Source organism: Hemiscyllium ocellatum, chromosome 2 (genome assembly GCF_020745735.1).
Source record: "Hemiscyllium ocellatum isolate sHemOce1 chromosome 2, sHemOce1.pat.X.cur, whole genome shotgun sequence".
Taxonomy (NCBI): domain Eukaryota; kingdom Metazoa; phylum Chordata; class Chondrichthyes; order Orectolobiformes; family Hemiscylliidae; genus Hemiscyllium; species Hemiscyllium ocellatum.
Window position 1 is genome coordinate 142,924,537 of NC_083402.1, and position 26,495 is coordinate 142,951,031.

General features: G+C 43.4%; 2 protein-coding genes across 3 annotated transcripts in view; one reads left to right on the forward strand and one right to left on the reverse strand.

Moving 5' to 3' along the window:
- focad (focadhesin) overlaps positions 1 to 7,153 on the forward strand; it is a 192,733-nt gene extending 185,580 nt beyond the window's left edge. The window contains exon 44 of one of the 2 annotated variants that reach the window (XM_060841002.1): positions 6,510 to 7,153. In XM_060841002.1, coding sequence (XP_060696985.1) covers positions 6,510 to 6,583 — 74 coding nt within the window. In that variant the 3' untranslated portion in view covers positions 6,584 to 7,153. The remainder of the gene's footprint in view (positions 1 to 6,509) is intronic. The other variant, XM_060841010.1, reaches the window with a different exon arrangement.
- A 15,425-nt stretch (positions 7,154 to 22,578) lies between these two features.
- Positions 22,579 to 26,495, reverse strand: part of hacd4 (3-hydroxyacyl-CoA dehydratase 4) — a 41,654-nt gene continuing 37,737 nt past the window's right edge. Inside the window, exon 7 of the mRNA XM_060841020.1 lies at positions 22,579 to 26,473. Coding sequence (XP_060697003.1) covers positions 26,394 to 26,473 — 80 coding nt within the window. The 3' untranslated portion in view covers positions 22,579 to 26,393. The remainder of the gene's footprint in view (positions 26,474 to 26,495) is intronic.

Below are 26,495 nucleotides of genomic sequence, written 5' to 3' on the forward strand. Positions count from 1 at the left end.
ACTCCCTCACTGCATGTGCATCTATATGTAGAAAATTCATGAATACCGGACATTGACTGTGAGGCGATCATCAGATGAAGAAGTTCAGAAGGTGATACAACCTGAACACTCCTCTTTTTGCTCCCTGACACTTGCTCATGTTAAATTTAACAAGATGTTAACAGGTATGAGGTGAAAGAAGAGAAACGATTCTGTCTCTTTGTGGGGTACCAGCAACATTCCTTTTTCCAGACCTCCTACGGTCCTGCTCCATAACTCTTTCTCCAGTACATCGATGATGTCATTGGTGCTGCTTTCTTCTCCTCCCAAGAATGGGGAAAATTGGTCAATTTAACTTCTAGTTTCCACCTGATCCATGTCTGACTCCATCCTTCCCTTCCTTGATACCTCTGTTTTCCATTTCAGGGGTTAGGCTACCCACTAATATCCACCACAAATGTACTGACTCCCACAATTACCTTGAGTATGCATAATCAAACACTGCTTCCTTCCTACTCTCCCAGTGTCTCCATTTTCCTTTCCATCTCATCTGCTCTGATGATGTTACCTTCTGCGGCAGGGACCTCAGAAATGGTCACTTTTTCTCCTCAACTGAGGATTCCCCATCACCGCGGTTGATGGGACCCTGAGCCACATCTGACTCATCTCCTGGACTTTGGCCATCACTCCTGGTCTTCTCTTCCACAACAGTGATAGGGTCCTCCTGGTCCTACACCAGCCCCTGCCTCCATAGGGTCCTCATTTCTCACACCTCCAATGGGATGCCACCACCAGAGACAGATACCCCTTTCCTCCTTTATCAGCACTCCACAAGGACCAGTCCCTGTGAGAAACTCTGGTCCATTCCTCTCTCATTCCCAAAATTCCCCCCCCCCCCCATGGCACCTTCCCATGCAATAACAAAAAGTGTAACAGTTGCCCATTTACCTCCTCCCTCCTCACTATATAAGATCCCAGGTGAAGCAGCAATTTACCTGTACACTGCTCACTGTGTGGTCTCTATACTGGGGAGACAAAACGCAGACTGAGTGACAGCTTTGCAGAACACCTATACTGTGCCGACAAAAATGACCCCAAGCTGCCAGTTGCCTACCATTTCAACACACTGCCTTGTTGCCATGCCAACATTTCTGACTCAGGCCTGCTGCAGTGCTCAAGTGAAACTTCATGCAATCTGGAGGAACAGCACCATCTCTTCCACTGGGTACCTTCATGACTGAACATTGAGTTTAACAATTTCAGAATGTGAACCCCTCTTACTTGTTCCTTATCTTCCTGCAAACCCCAAGGTCCATTTGTGTTTGGACTGCCCACAGCGCAGCCAACACCTTTTCACCTGCTCATACTTGTGCTTAACACCTTCCTGGAAATTATCCCTCTCTCAAATTATCATCAATATTCATTTGCCTATCCCTTTATTTTCTTCTCTCCCCCTCTCTCGGCACTATCTCTGTGTACTCTATTCTCCTTGCCTTGTCCCTAACCCCGTAATCGACATTGTGGGCGGCACACTGGCACAGTGGTTAGCACTGCTGCCTCACACTGCCAGAGACCCGGGTTCAATTCCCGCCTCAGGCAACTGACTGTGTGGAGTTTGCACATTCTCCCTGTGTCTGCGTGGGTTTCCTCCCACAGTCCAAAGATGTGCAGGTCAGGTGAATTGGCCATGCTAAATTGCCCGTAGTGTTAGGTAAGGGGAAAGTGTAGGGGTATGGGTGGGTTGCGCTTCGTCGGTGGACTGCTTGGGCTGAAGGGCCTGTTTCCACACTGTAATCTAATCTAATCTAATCTAAAATAAATAGAACCCTTCCCTAAATAATTTCGGTTATCGTGAAGGGTCACTGGATTTGATGTTAACTCTGCTTCTCTCTCAACAGATGTTGCCTGACCTGCTGAGTTTCTCCAGCACTTTGTATTTTGGATTTCCAGCATCCAGAGTCCTTTAATTTTATATTAATGATTTTGGTGTCATGTCAGTTTTGTGAATATTGGTTTGCATGCGAAATGTTTTAGTGCATTCTGTGGTTTAGGTTTTGCAACGCTGCTTCATAAATTATTATTTACACCAGCACTGATGAAGTCAAAAAAAGATGCTCAACTCGTGCAAGTGAGAGTCAATGGTGACTGTATAAGGTGACTGTTATAGGAAGGATATTCTGAAGAGGGTTCAGAAGGGATTTACCAGGATGTTGCTGGTAAAGGAAGGTTTGAGTGAAAAGGAGAGACCGGATTGGCTGGGACTTTTTTTTACTGGAGTGTAGGAGGCTGAGGGGTGACCTTATCGAGGTTTATAAAATCATGAGGGGTATAGATAAGGTAAATGATGAGTGTCTTTTCACTAGGGTGGGGGGTTCAAAACGAGGGGACATACTTTTAAGGTGAGCGGAGAACAGTTGTTTAAAAAAAAGACATGAGGGTCAATTTTTTTATACACAGTGGTCAGTGTGTGGAATGAACTTCCAGGGTAAGTTGTGGATGTTACTGCATTTAAAAGGTATTTAGATAGATACATGAATAAGAAATGTTTGCAGGGATGTGGACCAAGGACAGGCAGATGAGACTAGTTTAATTGGGATTACAGTCAGTATGATTGGTTGGGCTGAAGGGCCTGTTTCTGTGCTGTACATCTTGATGACTTATTGTTAAGAAGACTGATGTTTTTGCCAGAGAGATCTAAATATATCAACATCTAATACATTTTGTTTCACTGCTCTGTCTTTTACTTGTACTGAGTTATTTGATGTGCAGAAGGTACCATTACAACCGAGTACTTCATGAATAATCTCATCATATACCTTGAAACAAAGTTCTGCCAGCTTAAAAAGGAGAGTAGAGCTGGGAATCGTGGTTATATACATCCTCATTAACTCGATTGTTGTGTGGTGAGTTAAAGCAATCTTTGAGTTTGTAGTTCCTTGCTATGCTAAACAAGATGGAAAGCAGAACTCAATCAACCCTCCCTCCAGGAAGGCTGTCGATCTGATCACTGACCTGTACTGAGATAATTGATCATCCTGGATACCTAGTGATAGTAGCTGAGGTGAGAGGAATGGGATACACGGGGTCCTCGATTTACTAAAATCTGATTGATGAACAAATTCCCATGCAGTGTATTTTAAAGCTCTAACATAGGAATGTTTACTGCACTTAAGAATGGTTGCATTGTGTTCCAACTTGTGTACAAATCAACTGATGAACTCATTCCAGAATAAAACTTGTACTCTATTGGCCTCAGTTGCTGTGTTACAATTAAGGAATCTGATTATAATCTGCCTCTGAAAAATGCATACATAGAGGTCATCTGAAGATGGAAATGGGTTTGATCTTTATATCCTCCCCCCATGACCACTACTGCCTCACTACAGTCTCATTAAAAATGAAAACATTGATTTACTCAGCAAATTGTCAAATCTTCAAATGTCTCAACTGGTTCACAACCGAAGACTTTCGACACTATTTTGCTCTTTGTGATTTTTATAAAAGACTTGGATGAGGAAGTGGAAGGATGGTTTAATAAGTTTGCTGATGACATGAAGGTTGGCGGAGTTGTGGGTAGTGTGGACGGTTGTTGTAGGTTGCAATGGGACACTGACAGGATTCAGAACTGGGCTGATAAGTGGCAGATGGAGTTCAACCTGGAAAAGTATGAAGTGATTTACTTTGGAGGGTCAAATTTGAATGCAGAATACAGGGTCAAAGGCAGGATTCTTGGCAGTGTGGAGGAACAAATGGATCTTGTGATACATATCCATAGATCCCTCAAAGTTGTCACCCAAGTTGAAAGAGTTGTTAGGAAGACCTATGGTATGTTGGCTTTCATTAGCAGGGGGATTGAGTTCAAGAGCTGCAAGGTTATACTGCAGGTCTGTAGAGCGCTGGTTAAACTCACACTTGGATTATTATGTTCAGTTCTGGTTGCCTCATCATAGGAAAGATGTGGAAGCTTTAGCGAGGGTGCAGAGAACATTTACCAGGATGGTGCCTAGACTGGAGGGCATGTCTTAGATTGATGGATCTTGGGCTTTTCTAATTGGATTGAAGAAGGATGAGAGATGACTTGATAGAAGTGTACAAGATGTTGAGAGGCATAGATAGAGTAAATAACCAGAGACATTTTCCCAGGGCGGAAATGTTTATCATAAGGGGGCATAATTTTAAGGTGATTGTAGGAAGGTTTTGGGGAGATGTCAGAGGCAGGTTTTTTAAACAGAGAGTGGTGGGTGCATGGAATGCACTGCCAGTGGTGGTAGGAGAGTCTGAGCCATTAGGGGCGTTTAAGCCACTCTTGGATAGGCGCATGGAAGTCAGTACAATGAAGGGTATGTAGGGTAGTCTATCTTAGAGTAGGATAAAAGGCCAGCACAACATCGAGGGCTGAAAGGCCTGTTCTATGCTGTATTGTTCTGTGTTCTGTTTTTAGGTAGGAGTAATATGGGAGTTAATGTGTGCACAGCAGAAGTCCACGAAGAGCAAACGACCAATTAACATAATTTTGTTGGAGCTGGTTCAAATAATTCTCCAGAACTTCTCCCTTGCTCGGATATAAAGAATGTGTCTCTTGGTCGATGTAACGGTGGATGTCCAACATTGACACGTGGAAAGGAGGAGCTGAGAAAGTTGACCAGTTTGTGATTACTTTAAAAATACAGGGTCAAATAGTGTTATTTTACAACAAGCTGGCTGTTTACTGAATAAGTACATAATCTGTGCCTGCCACTGAGATTGATTATTCTGTCATTTGTAAAACACTGGCTGGGTATACCAAGCTAGATTATGATTACAGGACCTGACAGTTCCAAGTAAGTGGGACTGAAGATTGGGGAGAACAGGCAATAATCATCCAATCACACCAGGTAATGCCTCACTGAATGATTTGGATAAACAGCTGGTTACAGATGGTGTTGAAAGCTGTTGTGATAAATTCAGATTCAAATGGTCTGGTGTTGCTGCCAGAATAACTATCCACGTAAACATTCATTTGCTGCTGCTGTGAATTAGAACTGGTTATGGTTGAGTAACAGTTATCATTGTGTTGCGTTTACATCTCGGAACTTCTCGTTGATTTGCTTCAGACTGTGTGGAAATTTTGTTTCTTTGTTTGGAGCCTTTATGTGTGTTTGATGGCCTGCTTTGGAAGGTGGAATAATTAGTGAGAGTTCTTGAATCCCACTACACGTGTTGGTTATTAATGATGGTTTGGATGCAGACTATTGAAAATCAGGTGTAAACTCTACTTGAATTTACAATTAGTTGCACTTCAAAAACAAGTAATTTTCTAGGTTAAACTGATGAATAATATGTGCCACAAAGTTATTGACAGTGAGAGTGGAACTTTCTGCCAGTTTTATTGTTGAAGGAACTAGCCAGAGCAACAGCAGCCATAAAGCAACTTTATAATTTTAAAATTTACACAATAGAAAGGTTTCAGAAAGTATTTCAGCTACATTGCATAATTCCCCAATAAAAATGTTGATAGATTTGCAAGAAACTGCTAAAATAAACGACCTTTTGTCAAATATGGCTGTGTGAGGTAATGATACTTTATCATTAAATAGCAGGGTTTACTGACTCACGTTGATTAGATAAGAGCATAGTTCATAAGAAAAAAGGAACAGCCCCTCAAGCATATTCTGCCATTCAATAGAATCATGACTGGTCCAACATTCTTGATAAAGGGCTTTTGCCCGAAACGTCGATTCTCCTGCTCCTCGAATACTGTCTGACCTGCCGTGCTTTTCCAGCACCACACTCTCGACCACATTCATCACATCCACTTTCCAGCCCTTTCCCTATAACCCTTGATCAAGCATCTATCAATCTCAGCCTTAAATATACACAAGGACTCTGACCCACAGCTGTCTGTGGCAAGGAACTTCAAAAGCTCTCAACCCCTCAGAGAGAAGAAATGTCTCGGCATCTCCGTCTTAAATTGGCATTCTTAATTTGAGACTATGACCTCTGTCTGGTCCTCAACTCTGGAGGGGGACCATCTCTTAGCATTTGTCCTTAACACTTCACATGAGATCACCTCTCATTTTTCTTAACTCCAGTGAGTAGATTCCCAACCTGTTTAGTCTTTACTCACAAGATAATCCCTCCATACCTGGGATCATCATGGTAAGCCTTCCTTGAACTGCCTTCCATAAAATAATACCCTTCCTTAAATAAGGGGACCAAAACTGCTCACGATACCCCAGACGTGGTCTCACCAGCACCTTGTACCATAGCAGTAAGAATGTCCTACTCTTATACTCGGACCTGCTTGAAGTACAAATTAAAAAATAAACTTATCAACTCGCAAAAATTGGGTTAAACTATAAACATTATCCATTGTGACAATATATAATACTGTTATTGAGTTGCATGACATGAAATCTGTATATTTGTATTGATAAACCCCAGTGCCCTTAAATGACCACAGTGGTCCTATTGTACCTTGGGAAACAGTTTTAGGTTATGCCTTTTATCTTAGGTCGACTTTAATAAGTGTCCTTTTCTATTTCTCATAGCTACAGTGCTGGCACTGCGGTTTTTACCTGAGTACAGGAAGAAGGCTGTCTGGACGCGTGCATATGGATGGTAACAGGCACCTGTTTGAGGGTTAATCTGGTCAGCTTTAAGCAGGAGCCTACACTTGTGAGGAAGTGGAAACTGCAAGGAAAGGCTTGATGATGCACTCAAGTGGCAAGATACCAAATGTATTACAAAACCATTTAGACCAAGCTGTTTGCTGTGAATGGATAAGTGGCTCAAGAACTTGCACCTCCATCACTGTGTATGTCAGAGATATCTTTGTTTACAGAAACAAATTGCCTCAAGTAGGGCATAAAACTACAATTATACTAATGGATTTTGTTTGTTATTGAAGAGTTCGCCAAAGTATAAGGGATACATTTGGAAACAGACAGATTCATTTCTGTTGAAAGTTTTGTTCCCTGCTTCTTTAAGCTGTTAGTGTTTTTTCTGCAAATAGTTACCACTAGAAGTTGGCCAAGACTCTGATCACTTCATGCCAACATATTGTTTGCTGCAGAATATAAATACAAATGCGAATCAGAATGATGAAATAAAAGCATCAATTCATGTGCAAAACCTGTAAACTTGAGGTTCTTCTGTTGATATTAATTCAAGCAATAATGCAGGTTGGCGCAACATTGAGGGCAGAAGGGCCTGCACTGCACTGTAATGTTCTACGTCATTAAAGACTGGGATCCCGAAATGTTCTTTGCATTACACTGTTTCAAGTTGTATGCTCCAAGTGAGAGACACAGCATACTTTAAGGTGGATACTGTGACTATGTCCAGTCTGAACTACAGTTAAAGGTTTTGCTTGCAAAGTGGGAGCAGCCGCTGCCTGTTATAACTCAGGGAGCCTGGCTGGAATGGAACATTTTTCCAAGTATGGGGACGGCAAACACGAGGGGACACAACTTTAAAGTGAGGGGGGATAGGTATAAGACAGATGTCAGAGGTAGTTTCTTTACGCAGAGTAGTAAGGGTATGGAATGCTTTGTCTGCAACGGTAGTAGATTCGCCAAGTTTAAGTGCATTTAAGTTGTCATTGGACAGGCAAACCTACATGGAATAGTGTAGGTGGGATGGGCTTCAGATTAGCATGACAGGGTGGCACAACATCGAGGGCTGAAGGGCCTGTACTGGCTGTAATGTTTAATGTTCTATATCATTTATTGTTGAACACCAAAAAAGAGCCACTATTCATGCCATACATTACCTAGTCCTAGCCCGGGGACAGCTCTGCACACCCATCCCCTGCGTCTGCTTTTTACAAATATCCCGAGTGCTCTTATGCACATTTTTTATTTCCCCACTACCTATGGTATTTTATTTCTTTCCTCAACTAGCAATCACTGCTAGTCAAAACACCCATGCAGCCAACTAAATATTTCCAAGCAAAGGCCATTGGTGTGGACGATGCAGCTCGTCAACAGCGAGAGGGGTGGTGTAGGGAGGGCAGAAAGGGGCTAAGTCAAAGTGGATTTGGAAGGGGAAATAAAGTGTTGTACCCCATGCGACGCCCACCTGTCTCTGAAGGCATCGAGAGTAGTGGTGGGCACCACGTGCTCCCTCTCCAATGACACTCCGGGCTGAAACGTAACCACAGAAGAGGGGTAGGCAGTCGGCAGAGATGACTCCTCCTCTCCACAGCCTACTGCATGGAGCAGAGCCATAGGGAGGTCCTCTGATCTGCCCATACCCCTCTGCACCGCGTGCTAGAAGATCAGGAGCAGAGGGCTAAAGTGCAACCAAAAGAACAGCGAAAGGTATTTTAAGCGGTCGAAAAGGGGGTGCAATTGCCCAACGTTTTACATCCATATTTCACTGACTCCACAGCACTGCAAAGTCAACAATCAGGCTGGGAGAATATGACCTGCCGCAATCTGCAGTTATTAGGGACTGCTGAATGCAGCATCCTCTACCCTTGATCCTTAAGAGGAGAGACAGAGAACTCTCAGATAGAGAGCCCTCTGTTTGGGATCCCTCCTGCCCAGCGGGGAGTAAGGATGTCAAGGCATGACCGAGCGACAGATGGTGTGCAGCGGCAGCCAGTACAAAAAAACCCGCCACTTCACGCGGCGGAGGGATACAGAGGGCTTAGCCGTGAGGCAGCTCAGGGTGTGGGCCCCAAGCCCCCGAGGCCGGTTCAGGAACCCGAGGCCAATGTGAAATTCTGCTTGGGCAGGGGTACGTGCAGACGAGATTCCACCGCACACCTGAGCAACCTCCACATGGTACACAACATCAGGACTGACCGCCACCGTCATCAGGTGAAGGAGGCATCACTGTGAGCTGGATGCCCATCGCTACCCTGCTTTATTTTTTAACGTCCAGAAGTGTTACCATGCACAGCTCTGAATGGTGTTATGTGTGATACCTTTTTTTTGTCCTTCTATTAACCACCACCAGCAAATCGCCCATGTTTGGTTTGATTTGATTTGATTTATTATTGTCACATGTGCCTAAGTACAGTGAAAAGTTTTGTGTAGAGTATAGGCAGATCATAGCATACAAAGATCATAGGGTGATAGAACCGAATGAGGAATAGAAAGTTACTGCTGCAGAGAGAGTGTGCAAAAAGCAAGATCAACATCAGATTTGAAATTTGAGAAGTCCACTCCAAAGTCTAATGCTAGCGAGAAAGAAGATGTTCTTGAAGGGTCGGGTACGTTTTGGCGCCGATCATTTGGCCCTGCTGTTGTGGCTCTAATCTGTTTTGCCGCTCATTACTTTGGCGCTGAGCTGTTTGGACACCAATTCAGAATAAAAAAGAAGTCTTGTTTGATTAAAGAAAAGAGGATGACTAATGACCCGGTGTAATTTTTTTCAACTAGCAAGAGTTGATAGTCAAAGCTGTAATGACCCGCTATAGATTCAAATCTCATTTTGTAATCATTTTCTCATTTAACAATTGTTAATAGTCATCTACTGCCTTGATGATACTTAAGCCCTTCTGTCTTCACATTGGAAAGCTGTAATACAATTTTCTTTCTATTTTCTTGTAGAGCCCATACCAGAAATAGCTGAAAACATTCTAAGCAAGAGAGACAAACCAACATTTTCACATGATGGTTATCTAGATGTGTTTGATAAATGTAGCAAAATATAGAAATTAATTTTTAAAATGAATAGGTTAAAAGTAATGAATAAAAAAGAATTAGATTTATTTCTTACAATGCAATAAAAACGAATTTCTTACGTGCTCTACAAGACATTTTTTTTTAATTGGCGCCAAAACAGCTCAGCGCCAAAGTAATGAGCACCAAATCAGTTTAGAGCCAAAACCGTGGGGCCAAATGATCGGCGCCAAATAGTCCCATTCCATTTTTGAACATATTGGTATGTGTGTTTAAGCTTTTGTACCTTCCAATGTTTCCAATTAAATCCGTTTCAGGGCTTTGCAAACTATCATGGAGAGGAAGGAAGAGCAGGAAGGGGTGAAATAAAAATGGTGTTGGAAGGGCTGGGTCTGCCTTATAACTGCTTTGACATTCTGTTTGTCTTAGATGTTTTCTACCCTCTGGAGCAGGTGGGACTTGAGCCTGAGCCTCCTGGCTCAAAGGTAGGGACACTACCACTGTGCTGATAGAGTCCTTCATGAGGCTGCCTTTTTGTTATATTATCTGGAAGTGCTATCATGCACCTAAACGACTTCCCCATCACCAAATCACCGTGACTTTTTTTTTCGATTACCAACAATTAATCACTATCAGTGATCACCTGTGCAGCCCATTAGAAGTTTGCATGCAAAGTGTTTTATGGGCCTTGTGAAACATTAAAAATAGGGAGAGTGGGGAGGGGCTAACTACAAATGGAGTTGGAGGGGGAATAAAGCGGATTATCCCCCGTAGTATCTGCCTCTCTCAAGAGCTTTGATGGACATCAAGGCATTAATGTATTCATAGAAGTGTGGCAGGCACTTGGCAGATATGACACCCTCCACAGGCCACTGCCTGGACCTGTTTATAGCTAGCTTGGCCAAGCCTAGGAGCAGACTACCAATCTACCCATCTATATCGTGGGTCTGTCTATTTGAAAAGTTTTCTCATCAATTTGTTCAGAGTTGCTATCAAACAACCTTGGAGCAGGTGGGATTTGAATATGGGCCTCCTGGTCTAGAGTTAAGGGCACAACCACTGCACCACAAGACCCCATTGGGTTTGTCTTAGATATTTTCTAATCGATGTATTCAGAGATGTACCATGTGCCACTGGAGCAGTTGGGTTTGAACCCAGGTCGCTTGGCTCAGAGGTTGGGACACTACCATCCCTTTATTTATTTGATTCAACATGCTCAGAGGTGTTATTACACATCTCTGAAGGAGGTAGGAAGTGAGCCAAGGACTCCTGGTTCAGAAGTAGGGGCACTACCACTACACTACAAGAGTCCTTGTTTCTCAAGGTATGTCCTAGGCCTAACTATTTTTAGCTGCTTTATTATCAGTGGTATTCCCTCCCATGAGAAGTGGGAATGTGCAATTGTCAGTACTGTTTACAACAACACATACTGAAACACATACCCAAATGCAGCAAGACCTGGCAAGACTTGGGCTGAAAATTGGTAAGTAATATTCATGTGCCATAAGGCAATGACCATCTCCAACAAGAGAGAATCCAAGGATCATGCTTTTACATTCAATGACATTACCATCACTGAATCTCCCACTATCAATATTCTAGTGATTACCATTGACCAGAAGCTGAACAGGATTAGCCATGTAAATACAGTGCCTACAAGAGCTGGTCAAAGGCTAGGAATCCTAAAGTGAATAACTCACTATCTGTCTCTCTGAAGCCTGCCCACCATCTGTGAGGCAGAAGTTAGGAGTGAGTGAGGACTGCAGATGCTGGAGATCAGAGCTGAAAAATGTATTGCTGGAAAAGTGCAGCAGGTCAGGCAGCATCCAAGGAGCAGGCAAATCGACGTTTCGGGCATAAGCTCTTCTTCAGGAATGAGGAAGGTGTGCCAAGCAGGCTAAGATAAAAGGTAGGGAGGAGGGACTTGGGGGAGGGGCATTGGGAATGCGACATGTGGAAGGAGGTGAAGGTGAGGGTGATAGGCCAGACAAGGGATCGGGGCGGAAAGGTTGGGAAGAAGATTGCAGGTCAAGAAGGCGGTGCTGAGTCCGAGGGTTGGGACTGAGATAAGGTGGGGGGAGGGGAAATGAGGAAACTGGAGAAATCTGCATTCATCCCTTGTGGTTGGAGGGTTCCTAGGTGGAAGATGAGGCGCTCTTCCTCCAGGTTTTGTGTTGCCATGGTCTGGTGATGGAGGAGGCCAAGGACCTGCATGTCTTTGGCGGAGTGGGAGGGGGAGTTAAAGTGTTCTGCCACGGGGTGGTTGGGTTGGTTGGTGCAGGTGTCCTAGAGGTGTTCTCTGAAACATTCCGCAAGTAGCGGCCTGTCTCCCAATGTAGAAGAGGCCACATCAGGTGCAGCGGATGCAGTAAATGATGTATGTGGAGGTGCAGGTGAATTTGTGACGGATATGGAAGGATCGCTTGGGGCCTTGGAGGGAAGTGAGGGGGGAGGTGTGGGCGCAAGTTTTGCATTTCTCGCGGTTGCAGGGGAAGGTGTCAGCAGTGGAGGTTGGGTTGGTGGGGGGTGTGGACCTGATGAGGGAGTCGCAGAGGGAGTGGTCTTTCCGGAACGCTGATAAGGGAGGGGAAGGAAATATATCCTTGGTGGTGGGGTCTGTTTGAAGATGGAGGAAATGACGAAGGATGATATGATGTATCTGGAGGTTGGTGGGGTGGTAGGTGAGGACCAGTGGGGTTCTGTCCTGGTGGTGGTTGGAGGGGCAGGTTCAAGGGCGGAGGAGCAGGAAGTAGAGGGGATGCAGTGGAGACCATCGTCCACCACGTCTGAGGGGAAGTTGCGGTCTTTGAAGAAGAAGCCATCTGGGTTGTTCGGTATTGGAATTGGTCCTCCTGGGAGCGTATGCAGCGGAGACGAAGGAATTGGGAATATGGGATGGCATTTTTACAGGGGGCAGGGTGGGAGGAGGTGTATATCTAGGTAGCTGTGAGAGTCGGTTGGTTTATAGTAAATGTCCGTGTTGAGTCTGTCACCCGAGATAGAAATGGAGAGGTCTAGGAAGGGGAGGGAGAAGTCTGAGATGGTCCAGGTAAATTTGAGGTCGGGGTGGAAGGTGTTAGTAAAGTGGATGAACTGTTCAACCTCCTCGTGGGAGCACGAGGCAGCGCCGACACAGTCATCGATGTAGCAGAGGAAAAGGTGGGGGGTTAGGAGTGTAATGGAATGCTCTGTACTTGGTACAACTCTAATAACACTCAAGAAGATTTATGCCTTCCAGGACAACACAGCTTGCTTTATGAACACCATATCCACAAATATTCACTTCCTCCACCCCACTGATGCTCAGGAACACTGGTGGGTATCATCTGCAGCATGCACAGTACAAATTTCTTCAATCCCACCTTCTAAATCCGTAACCACTACCATTTAAAAGGGCAAGGACAGCAGATACTTGGGAAAACCATGACCTGAAAGTTTCTTTCCAAGCCACTCATAATCCTGATTTGGAAATATATCACCATTCCTTCATTTTAAAATCCTGGAACTCTCACCCCAACAGCATATGGGCTGTTTCATTTCAAAGACAACTCGGGATGGTGAGAGGTTAGAAAGTGTACATGTGAAAGGGACTCGGGGTGTTGGTCAATAAATTACTGAAGGGTAATGTGCATTTGCAGCAATTTATTAGGGAAGCGAATGTTAGTCATTATTGCAAGAAGATCTCAGTACAGAAGTGGTCAAGTCTTGCTTCAATTGTACAGAAGCTTGCATTTATTGCACCTGGAATAATGTGTGCAGTTTTGGTCTCCTTATCTCAGGAATATAGTATTACAACGGAGGGAGTGCAATGAAGATTCACCAGTCTTGCTCCTGTTATGGACTAGGCCAGTTCACTCAAAACATTCTTGAGCAGGCAACCCAAACCATAACTTTGCAATTTGTTTTGGTAAGTGTACGGTGAGAATTACCTGGAGTAAGGTTGACGACTAGGTTTTAAAACAGACAAAAATTTATTCACAAAATTACACAATGAAACACAAAGAACAGAATAAAGAATCCCGACAGAACTCAGTCTATCCAAACTAGACTTAATTATGGTATTCCGAGTATACACAACAGTCCCAATAAGCAAACCTCCTTTAAAACACGGTAAAAATGGAACGAATGCTTACAGGTTGAAGTTAGAAGGGCAGAAGGAGAGAGAGAGTTTGTTTCCGCACAGCTCACTGTTGAACTCCTAACTAGTTCTGGACAGAACTGCTCAGCTAGAGAGCTGACCACTCCCCTTTCATTATACAGGTCACTTCGAAAACATGATCACTTTGGCCTGAAGTCCCATCTGTTTACAGGAAACAAAAAGCCTCTCAATACCTCTTAATCTCTGTACTAAACCAGTCTAATCGGCGGTTTATTACCTCTCTGACAAAAACCAAGAACCCAGTACCCTTGAGAAATGGGACCAGCTTTGTGACATTCCCATCGATGGTGGGACTGTCCTGTGCACAGGGATTGGCCAAACTGGACCCGTACGCTCGGGAGATTTGATAAATGAGAGGATGTGATTGAAACTTACACAATACATAAGGGGATAGAACAGATGGTTGTAAGTAAGAAGTTTTCCCTTGTGGAGTCAGAAACCAAGGGATGGAATTTAAATATATGGGGATTGTAATTAAGGACTGAGATAAGGAGCATTGAAAGGGTTCTAGAAGTTCAGTCTTTGAGAATATTCAAACTGATGAACCATTTTCCAACAAAACAAGCCAGTGACTGGCATGCAGTGACAGTGGTGCTATATCACTATTACATAGGACATGGCCCAGAAAGCGGGGAGCAGGTACCCTGCTTCACAGGCTGGTACCTGGAGTTGCTGGTGGAGGGGGTGTTCTGAAGGAAAAGCATCCTCCTTCCTGCAGATCAGCACCAGAGACCCCGCTGCCAGGCTGAACCCAGGTAGTCGCCGGGGCATGAGCCATTTTGCCGACCTAACAAAATGCACAAGCACACAGGAAGGGGGTCAGTGACTTGCTGTGCTCTGTAAGGGTACATGTGGCACACGGTGGCACAGTGGTTAGCACTGCTGCCTCACAGCGCCAGGGACCTGGGTTCAATTCCCGCCTCAGGCGACTGACTGTGTGGAGTTTGCACGTTCTCCCCATGTCTGCGTGGGTTTCCTCCGGGTGCTCCGGTTTCCTCCCACAGTCCAAAGATGTGCGGGTCAGGTGAATTGGCCATGCTAAATTGCCCGTAGTGTTAGGTAAGGGGTATATGTAGGGGTATGGGTGGGTTGCGCTTCGGCGGGTCGGTGTGGACTTGTTGGGCCGAAGGGCCTGTTTCCACACTGTAAGTAAGTAATCTAATGTCACCATCTTCCCTCTGCTACCTCACACTCACGCAGAACGAAACCATTGCATGGTCGCTCTACAAACATGAACAGTCTGCACCTCACGCTACTGCATACAGTAGCACCGCTCAATGAGCCAGCCCATTCCCCCAAACTGCTAACCCTTCCTGTCCTCTGTGTTTCTGACTCATTCACTGAGGCCACCTCACGACCAGTTGTGCTCCTATGTCACCATTCACTTCTTCCATTCACTTTTATTTCACTCGATCCTTCCTTTTTGTCTCCCTGAAGGAGACAACCTCTCATAACTGGGGAGGGAGGGCTTCTCCCCCCCGTCCCGTGAAGAGGAGGCCTTTGAGATTTAAGACTGATGCTGGGACCTGGGAGTAGTTTAGTCAGCTCAGTTCATTTCATTATGTTGTGCTGTTCACATTACCAATTGTTCTAATTTATTCTCAAGATGCTCAAGGTTTTACCCCAAATGCACAACTAATCAACAAGGTGGCTCAGTGGTCAGCACTGCTGCCTCACAGTGCCAGGGACCCGTATTGGATTCCAGCCTCAGGCGACTGTTTGGCATTTGCACATTCTTCCTGTGCCCGTGCGGGATTTCCTTTGGGTGCTTCGGTTTCCTTCCACAATCCAAAGATGTGCAGGTTATGTGAATTGGCCATGTTAAATTGCCCATGGTGTTCAGGGATGTGTACATTAGGTGCATAAGTCAGAGGTTAACATAGAGTACTAGGGTAGGGGCTTGGGTGAGATACCCTTCAGAGGGTCGTCGTGGACATGTTGGGCCTAATGGCCTGTTTCCACACTGTAGGGATTCTATGATTTAATCGCCTCTTCTCTGAAGTGAATAAGAGCAGAGGGGCACTTCGACCCTTCAGTGAAGGTGGTTGTGTAATGGTTCCTAATCCAGAAGCCAGGCCTCTTGTTCTGAGGGCAGGGGTTCAAGGCCTACCATGGGATTTGCTGGAACTTGCTTGAAGAGGTAATGGAGGAGAAAGTGAGGACTGCAGATGCTGGAGATCAGAGCTGAAAATGTGTTGCTGGAAAAGCGCAGCAGGTCAGGCAGCATCCAAGGAGCAGGAAATTCGATGTTTCGGGCCTGAAGAAGGGCTTATGCACGAAACGTCGAATTTCCTGTTCCTTGGATGCTGCCTGACCTGCTGCGCTTTTCCAGCAACACATTTTCAGCTGGAGAGGTAATGAACTTGCAGTATTCACATCAAACTATTAATTCAGAGACCAGGTCATGTTCTGCAGACTGGCATTCAAATCGTGTTGTACGGTAGAATTTGAATTCAACAAAAGTTTGGAATTAAGAGTCTAATGGTGACTATGAAACCATTGTCTATTGCTGGGAAAACCCATCTGCTTCACAGTGAAGGAAATCTGCCACCCTCACCTGGTCTGGCCCACACATAACTCCAGACCCACAACAATGTGGGCTGACTCTCAACTACCCTCTGGGCAAGTGGGGATGAACAATAAATACTGGCCGAGCCATCAATACCCACATCCCGAGAACAAATATGGAAAAAAAAATTACTTGATCAAAACAACTCGATCGGATTAGTCAAAAACTATTTGACCTTCACAAGGGTCTTTTCCCTTGAGAGAGTTCAGAACTAAGAGGTGTATTTTAAGGTGAGAAGGGAAAGATTTTGGGAAGGACAAGAGGGGGATCTTTTTTGCACAGAGAATGGTTCGTATGTGGAATGAATTACCAGAGGAAGTGATGGATGCAGGTACAGTTCCTGATGAAGGGCTTATGCTCGAAACGTTGAATTCTCTATTCCTGAGATGCTGCCTAACCTGCTGTGCTTTGACCAGCAACACATTTGCAGATGCAGGTACAGTTACAACATTTAGAGGACATTTGGGTGAGTCATGAATTGGAAAGGTTTGGAGGGATATGGGCCAAACGCACACAAGTGGGACTAGTTTACTTTGGGATTATGGTCGGCATGGACTTGTTGGACCCAATGGTCTGTTTTTATGCTGTGTGACTCTGTAACACTATATATCCTGCTGGCTTTCCTTAGTTTTCTTTTAAACTGGGGGTGAGCAATAAATGCTGCTCTAGCCAGCATGTTGCCATAATGAATAATGTTTTTAAAAAGGTGGGTGAAAGTCCCACCCTAAACAAATTAGTTGGCCGCTCCAGCAGTGTTACCGGAGGAAAGCTCAATGGACACCCAGTCCCAGGGAAGTCCAGCATTCGGACAGGGGAGGGTTTGTCCATCTTACCAAGAGGGATGGAGTGGAGTTTTCAAAGTCCCCACTACAACGGGCACCCTCCTGAAAATGGAACCTCCTATTCCTCCTCGTCATTTTACACAGAACAAACAAGCTGACCACTCTTACACTACTACCTACACACCAGCCATTTTATAGTGTGGGCAGGTAACTCAGTTATTCTATGTTTATTCATTTAATATGATGATATTTTGCTCCTATGGATACCCTCCAACCCCCTACATTGTGAGGGTTGAGTTTGTCGGTAAATGGGAAGGCGGTGTGCTGTTTTTTAAATGCCTCGCCAGCCAAAATCACACCCAGCGCTTGCATAATTGTAGAATCCAGCCCCTGGGTGTTGGTCAGCGTTTCCTCATTGAGCGTTTAACCTCTCTTGAGGTGACAGTGAATTCTTCAGCCATGGCTTAGTGCCCGAGGGTTTCTCACATCCCAGTGAGACTACACACAGCAGGATGGTGGAGAACCACATCAAAGTTCCTCTGAAACCTTAACCTGGGAACACAAGGGACCCAATTCCTATGTGTTGCTGTGAGAGGTCACTGCTGATGATGCAGAGGCTCTGCTCTGATAGGACAGAAGTACATGTTTTGTTCTCTTTCTCTTCACGTACTGCTCAACAGCAGTGCTGGCTGGAAATGTGATCAAATCTAGTGCACAAAGGCCTGCTAACTCGCCACATGCACTGAATTCTCACATCAGCCTCTTGGATTCATTGTGCAGGGCAGCTAAGATCCAGTTGTCTGTCAGGAAGACTGCACAGACTTCAACTGGGAACTAAACAATAGGGAAAATTACAATTATGGTCCCCCTCTCTGTGCCACTGAGAATAGCCTACCAAGCACTGTGCTGTGATACAGCACTAAAGTGTAAATGAATGCATTTTAAAAGAACATGTTCAATCTGTGTAAAAGGTATGGAAATGTTCTGTATTTGGGCTTTTTTTAATGTTGAAAGCACATTTGAAATACTTTCAGTATATCAGATTCAAATTGAATGAAAACCATCAACATCTCACAACTAATTTCTCAAATAGATGTTTCTCCTCTGTGTCTACTTTCATTAGTAGAAACGATTGTTGGCCTATAAAATATTGGCATTGTGCCAAGGTCTACGATATTCTCGTACCCATCACCAACCCCATCCACTCCATCCCAAGAAAGTCACAAGACAAGGTGATTTGGAATGTTTTTAATATACATTACACCAAGCAGTTATTGAAGGTAGTTAGATCTTCCTTAATCACACATGAGACATGACCTGAGGTTTCTCATTGTGCCAAAACCCAAGAGCACCACTTATGTTTCTGGAGTGATACCTCTGTATTCCAGGGTGTCTGGTAAGGCTTTGCTGGGCAGCACTCTTCTTTGCTCTGTGGTTTGGAACTCCTTTCTACAATTCAATCAATTCCTCTGGTTCACAGGAAACTGTTAAATGCAGGTCAGAAAATGGTCTATCAAGCCTACACCATCAGGGAAGAAGAAGTACCATTAAGCCGGCATACAATGTTCTGACAGAATCAACAAAAAAAATTCCAGTGCCAATTCAGGGAAAGCTCTGGGAAATTCCATTTCCAGTAAAGATCCAGGAGGCTATGGTAGCCTCGAATTCTGAAATTTAACAGACTGGCAATTTATCATTCACATTGGCTATTCATTTCCTCCTCAGAACCTTTAAAAAAGACACACCATTCCTAGCTTACATTTGGGCTAACAGCTATCTCAGCTAGATACTGTCTCTCTGAAGCTCTGTGTTATCAAACATGGGGCAGACTCTCACACTTGCTGTCAGTTTATGTGGGTCTATGCCATTCCAGATGATGCCCTATTTCATTTCCCATGCCTGGCTATCTCTATTATCGTCCTCAATTCTGCTTTAATGCTGTTCCTGTTCAATGAAGTATGACTAGGTTGTTAAAGGGACAATAAGTTTGCAATTACTTCTAAGCACCCTCACTGGCCCTGAAAAACTCATTCTATAATTTTGCAATCCACAAGAAATCTGAGAATTAAGGGAAAATAACTGTACGAGTGGAGTCTGCTGACTGATTAGGAAATGGACTCTGATTGGTAGAGGTGTTGCCATGATGAGTATACCAGTTGTTGATGACTGACAGTTCACTACCAGGAATTGTTTAAATTTTAAATGAGACAAGTTGTTTTCGATTAGTCAAGTCATTGTCCTGAGCACTGGATGAAAGAATGGCGTGCTCATAATGTACAGTTTGATTCTGCCATTCTCTCACATTCACTCACAGCCTGTAAACTTTGAACTTCTCTTCCAGTCCTCATGTACCTGGCTGGGTATGGTCTTACTTGTTATGAACAACCGAAGGGGTATACTGTTAGATGTGATCTGCTAGTCTATGGGATATGCCCAGCAACACACCAGCATTGAAATTTATAATCAGTTCATAACCCAAGAGGTTCATGCTTGCCAAATGGACAGCACGATATGTAACATTGTACTGACCTGGCACATTCAGGTTTGATAAACAAGTGCTGTCTATTTACAAAGCATTACATAGACAATCAATGTAACATTGTCAGTCTGGCTTCCAGTATGGCAAGTTGAGTGTACTAGAAGTTATATATATATTAATACATAGGCCCCTGTTCTTTGCAGACAGAAAGATGATGTACCATCATAAGACTATAGGCTCAGGAGTAAAGCATTTGGCTCCCTTGAATCTGCTCCAACGATTAATAGGATCATGGCTGATCCAACCTCCTGAAACAGGTTTAGTATTCTATTTCAAAATACCATGGATGCTGGAAATCTGAAACAAACACAGAAAGGGTTGAAGAAACTCAGCAGGTTTAACAGCATTTACAGAGTTAGAAGCAGTTAATGTGTTGAGTCTGCTATGATTCTTCAGGATTCTATGCAAAGTTTGGGTTGGACCTGAGATAACGGAGAACAGCAAGCTCATAGGATGACAGAAGTGAGCAAAAAGAGCACAGAAATTAAGGGATTGATGAAGGGTGGCACAGTGGCTCACACTGCTGCTTCACAGCGCCAGGGACTCAGGTTCGATTCCATCCTCGGGCGACTGTCTGTGTGGAGTTTGCATGTTCTCCCCGTGTCTCCATGGGTTTCCTCCAGTTGCTCAAGTTTTGATCTACCGTCCAAAGATGTGCAGGTTGGGTGGATTGGCCATGCAAAATTGCCCATAATGTTTAGGGATGTATAGATTAGACGCATTAGCCGTGGGCATTACAGGGTTATAGTGTAGGGGGATTAAGTTTGGGTAGGATGTTCTTTGGACGGTTGGTGTGCATTTGTTGGCTTGCTTCCACACTGTGTGGATTTTATTCTATGTCAGGTCAGCAATTCTTGATGAAGAGATCAAGTGTAGGTAAAAGAACAGAGGGAGGAGTCTGGGTGAAATGGGGGTTACAGGGAAAGGACTCTGTGCAAAGACATGAGCAAACAAAGGAAGAAATGTTCAGCATCATGTGCACAAAATTCGTGATGTGGGGGTACAAAGGGATAATGTTAAGTACAGATCGTTCAGCATTAGAGAAGGGAAGGTCAAAGAATATCATGAATATTGGACAGAAGTGGGATAAGGTAAAGAGATAAAGTCAGATTGGAGGAGTGAGGTTCCAGAGAGGCATCAGTACTCCCACGGGACTGAATATCATTGAGATAGCATGAGGCAGTGCTGATGGAGAGGTCAAGAATATGCAGATGGTTATGCAAGCACTGAGAGTGGGTTCAGTAGGAACAGCTGTGAATTCAAAATGAGAAGGTTGGAATTTCAGTTTGAATCCATGTGGGTGGGGCGCATCCAGAGACACTCACTCAGAGTCGCTCTGAAAGTGAGCTTTGGCAAGCATTTCTTGAAACACTTGGAGGGAAATAGAAAGCAATGAAGGTGAATGAGCTGAAAGACTTAAGTGGAAATGATGCCAGAGAGAAGAGCAGAGCTTTTTCTAGGTGGGAGCACACCCGGAAGAGAAGTGGCATTGAATAAAATACTTGAATAAAAGCAAAATAATGTGGGTGCTGGAAATCGGAAACAAACACAGAATGCTGGAGAGACCCCTGGCAACATCTGTGGAGAGATAAACAGATTTCACAATCCAAATCCAACATGATTCTTGTTCAGAATGTTGACCCTTACATTGCAATCTTTCTAATGTGTCTTTCTAATTGTATAGTGCTGTTTTGGAGCCAGACCAGTTCAAAATGGCAATTAAACAAGCATTCCATACAGTGAGATTTTAGCTCATCATTCTGTCGATCTGACTCAGGAGCATATTGCATTAGCTTGATTTATTCTTGGCAGTTTGGTGCTGCTCGTTTTATCTTTATTGAGACCCTGTCTCATCTTTTATTAAGGCTAAATAAAATGAATATTCATCAGTCATCAGAGAAGGGTAACTTGTTAAAACATCCAGATTTAACAAAAATATAGTATTAGTGTATCTTCACACTCATAAAAAAAACAATACATTGTTCCATTAAATTCAAATATTTAAATTAATTGTATAATTAAAGTATTCCTGGTATTGCCAAAATTAAATAATTTATTTGCTGAAAAGAGCAACCATGATATTACTTCTGAGTTTAAAACGCACTTGGAAAAGTAAGCTGAACGATAGTCTTTTAAAAAAATGTCTATAAGGGCAAGGTTTTATTTAAAACTTTTCAATTTCACTTTAGTTAAAACAAGTACAGTACAGTGTAACACAGTTAATGCTACGAACAGGCAATATATTGTAGATATTTCCCCATCAACCTGATGATGGATATTACACATGTCTGAAGCAGGTAGGACTTGAACCCAGGTTTCTTGGTCCAGCAGTGTGACAATATATTGCATATAGTCCAACAATGGGAGAAAGTGAGGACTGCAGATGCTGGAGATCAGAGCTGAAAATGTGTTGCTGGAAAAGTGCAGCAGGTCAGGCAGCATCCAAGGAGCAGGAGAATCCCTTCTTCAGGAAGGGCTTATGCCCGAAATGTCGATTCTCCTGCTCCTTGGATGCTGCCTGACGTGCTGCGCTTTTCCAGCAACACATTTTTCAGCTATAGTCCAACAATACTTGTTTATAGCATAATACATAAGCAAAAATAAAGAAGAAAATAGACAGATACATCTGTTGTCTTGCCCCTTTTAGTTTAGCTTAGCTGAATAGCTCATTTGTTACCAATATGACATTTTGCAAGACATTTACAAAGTTGCAGTATACACAATAATAGTTGAAACTGCTTAATGCATTTATGATACGGCAGTATAGAGTATTAAGTCAGTGTGGTGTTGAATCTGAAACAAAAACAGGAATTGCTGGAAAAGCTCAGCAGGTCTGGCAGCATCTGCAGAGAGACATCAGAATTAACCTTTCTGAGGAAGAGCCACCAAACCCGAAACACCAACTCTGATTTCTTTTCGCAGATGTTGCTGGACCTGCTGCGCTTTTCCAGCAATTTCTGTTTTTGTTTCAGATTTACAGTATCCACAGCTCTTGCGGTTTGGATTTGGTGTTAAATCTGGATGACTAAGTGCTGTGGAAGAGGGCTATTGGATCTCCTGGGCAGTTTTCAAGCATGATGGGCTCCAATATAAAGGCTACCTGAATAAGGGGCTACCAGGCACTAACCCTCCTCCCAGCCCCCCTCAGAAGAAGACAATATATACTTTGTAGGTATTTAAATATCCAACTGTTTAATGGGAACTTTGTGTGCATATATATAAAATCTGAAACAGACAGCTCTTTCCTAAACACGACAGTTACATTTCCGGCCATGCAGAAACCCAGCAATGTAAACAGAGTCCTGGCAACTGGAGCCTAATCTGTGATTGTTAGCTAGGACCAAGAGTTGCAATATAAGTGCGTTGTAGGATCTATTGTTCTCCTATCCCCACGCTACCTTCCTCATTGATCCTATTTTATCTCAGAATTCAGGTTCCTTCCATTCCCCAATCAATAAATCAAGGTGTATGTGTTTTTTTAAGAGTGACGATCCACTAAGAGTACTGTTTCCCAGGATTGTTTCACATCAATTCTCCTGGAAAAGTGTCAACTGGCACTCTGTTTTGAACAAGCCTCTGAATTTTACTGAAGTCTGGACTTTGGCTTGCAGCATTTAGTTATTTAATCCAAATTCCATTCTGATTAATACTGAGAGTTGTTTAACTACTTCCATTCTAATTAACACTAATCTGGGGGAGCAAATAAATCAGAATAATCTAGTAGCAAGTGTTCAATGGAATGCTGACAAATTGTATCACTCTTAAATTAACAATTATGACTCACTGTTAGAAAATAACCAGATGAAAGTACAGTGAGACACAGTTCAGTGGTGATTTGGAGATGCCAGTGTTGGACTGGGGTGTACAAAGTTAAAAATCACACAACACCAGGTTATAGTCCAACAGGTTTAATTGGAAGCACTAGCTTTTGGAGCGCTGCTCCTTCATCAGGTGATTGTCCGAAAGCTAGTGTGCTTCCAAATAAACCTGTTGGACTATAACCTGGTGTTGTGTGATTTTTAACAGTGGCGCAGGTCTAGAATTCTGCCATTTACATTACTGTAATCAAATGTTAATTCACTTCTGGTGCATAAATAAATTTACATCATGCTGAAAAACAAACAAGCAATTGTGTAAAGAAAAATACAGTAAACTTTCAAAATAGCATAGGACTTCAAAAATTCTAATGCAAACAATGATTATGGAAACAATTAACTAAATCTTTCCCATACAATTCTCACTGCTGACATTTTTGGGAAAGTTGTAAAAGTTCACTTGAAAACTATGTTTTGAGATGTTACTGTCACCTTTAGATGTCAAGCAGCTGCTGGTGACAATATGCCACAGTTTTGCATCATGTCTCTGGAGTGGTTTGACTAATTATTGAAGCTGACTTGGGGTCAGGGACTGGGCATCCATATTGTCTCTGAGCCCTGGATGCTCACTGCATCTGCACCACTCATGATGTTATCCTTCAATGTAAGTGCCTTTGTTGTGCTGGTTCTCCACACCAAGCACTATTAGGTGGAGGGAATCCGGCACCGCACCATGTCAGAAGAGAGGAGGCAGGTGTTTGAGATTCCAACACCCTCACTGCTCAGAGAAATGGCCAAACAATTCAAAGATCTGCATCAGACCACTCACAAAAACCTCCAGTTGTTAAAATTATTCATGATTTGGATGTGAATACAGGAGGTATAATTAGTAAATCTGTGGGTGACACCAAAACTGGTGGTGTGATGGACAGTGAAAAAGGTTATCTCAGACTACAGCGGGACATTGGTCAGATGGGCCAATGGGCTGAGGAGTGGCAGATGGAAGTTTAATTTAGATAAATGTGAGGTGCTGCTTTTTTGGAAAAGCAAATTAGGGCAGGACTTATACACTGAATGGTAAGGTCCTGGGAAGTGTTGCTGAATAAAGAGATCTAGAAATGCAGGTGCATAGATCCTTATAATGGTGTAGTTGCAGGTAAACAGGGTGGTGAAGAAGGCATTTGGAATGCTTGGCTTTATTAGTCAGTGCATTGAGTATAGGAGTTGGAATGTCATGTTGCAGCTATATAGGGACATTAGTGAGGCCACTTTTAGAGTACTGTATTTAATTCGGGTCTCCCTGCTATAGGGAAGAATTTATTAAACACAAAGGAGTTAAGAAAATATTTACAAGGATGTTGCTGGGAATGGAGGGTTTGAGCTATAGGGAGGGGCTGGATAGGCCGGGGCTGTTTTTCCTGAGCATTGAAGGTTGAGGGGTGACTTTATACAGAATTTTAAATCACACGGGACATTGACAGGGTGAATAGCCAGCGTCTTTTTCCTAGGGTGGGAGAGTACAGAACTAGAGGGCATTGGTTTAAAGTGCAAGGGGAAAGATTTAAAAGGGAACTAAGGGGCAACTTTTTCATGCAAAGGATGGTGCATATTTGGAACAAACTGCCAGAGGACGTGGTGGAGGCTGGTACAATTACAACATTGCTGAAAATGTGTTGCTGGAAAAGCGCAGCAGGTCAGGCAGCATCCAAAGAGTAGGAGAATTGACGTTTTGAGCATGAGCCCTTAGGATGCTGCCTGACCTGCTGCGCTTTTCCAGCAACACATTTTCAGCTCTGATCTCCAGCATCTGCAGTCCTCACTTTCTCCACAATTACAATATTGAAAAGGGACTTGGATGGGTACATGAATAGAAAGGGTTTAAAGGGATATAGGCCAAATGCTGCCAAATGGGACTAGATTAGTTTAGGATATCTGGTCAGCATGGACGAGTTGGGACAAAGGGTCTGTTTCCGTGCTAGATGAGTCCAAGGCTCTGTTGACAAAAAACTGAGTTCTCCATCTCGAACCTGCAGACTGTGCACTGACTTGCACCAGACTGTGTTTCAGTTTCACTATTTCTGATGTGAAAAGTTATCTTGCTGACCTGTGAACAAACTCCTTGATGAGCTGAGCAGGCCATTCACTGGAGGGATGTTGGTTTCCAGTTGCCACCCATCCATTCCCATTCCTCACCTTTAAAATCTAACCACATCCCACAGTGGCTTTTGCATGCTAACCCATCAGTCGGGAGCGCTGTTTTCAAAGCCTACCCACACCCACTCACAACTTCCGTTCCTCACAGGCATTTCAAAACCCAAGTGTAGAGCATGCATACTTTCGAGCTTATCATTAATACTCAGTTAAGTTTCAGTTTATTTTAATGCAGGAATATTTGTTATCTAATTATTCAGAAAGCTTGAATTTTAGGTACTTTTGAATTTTGTTCCTATTCATGGGCAGCATGTTTTACTGGACAACTTGTAGTTAAGCATTAAGCAGTGCTGTCAAGGCACCTTTCAGTTCTACTCCACTTCCATCCCTTTCAGATTTCCAATGGCATGGAAAACCCAAGAATCAAAACTTGCACAAAGGTTAAAATGATAACATCAAATTGACAAGCCTGCAGACCGTGAATGGATTTGTAGCACGTCCGAATTAAAACTACAGGAAGGGGATTGATTCCTAATTTCAGAATTTGGGAGTTTTAACCATTGACCTAACACCAATCCAGCATATTTTGTGGATTAGGATTCAGCCTATTTTGCGTGGTATTGCCTAACATTGAACATCACAGTGTTTTTGACTTGACAACCATTTGGAAGAGTTTTTGCATCATTTGAGTAAGCTCAGACTCAGGGAGTAAAAGCGCTGATTCTCACGTTCACACCAGCTTTTTCCTGATCCTGGTGAATGATATGGGAACCAATTCAGATTTGTTAGTTTTGCTTTAGTTTCTTTATGTATCTTGTGTTCAGTTTTCGCTCTTCATAAAAGTGCCTGCAGCTGCAGTATGTGCCTAAATTAAACATTGGAAAAAG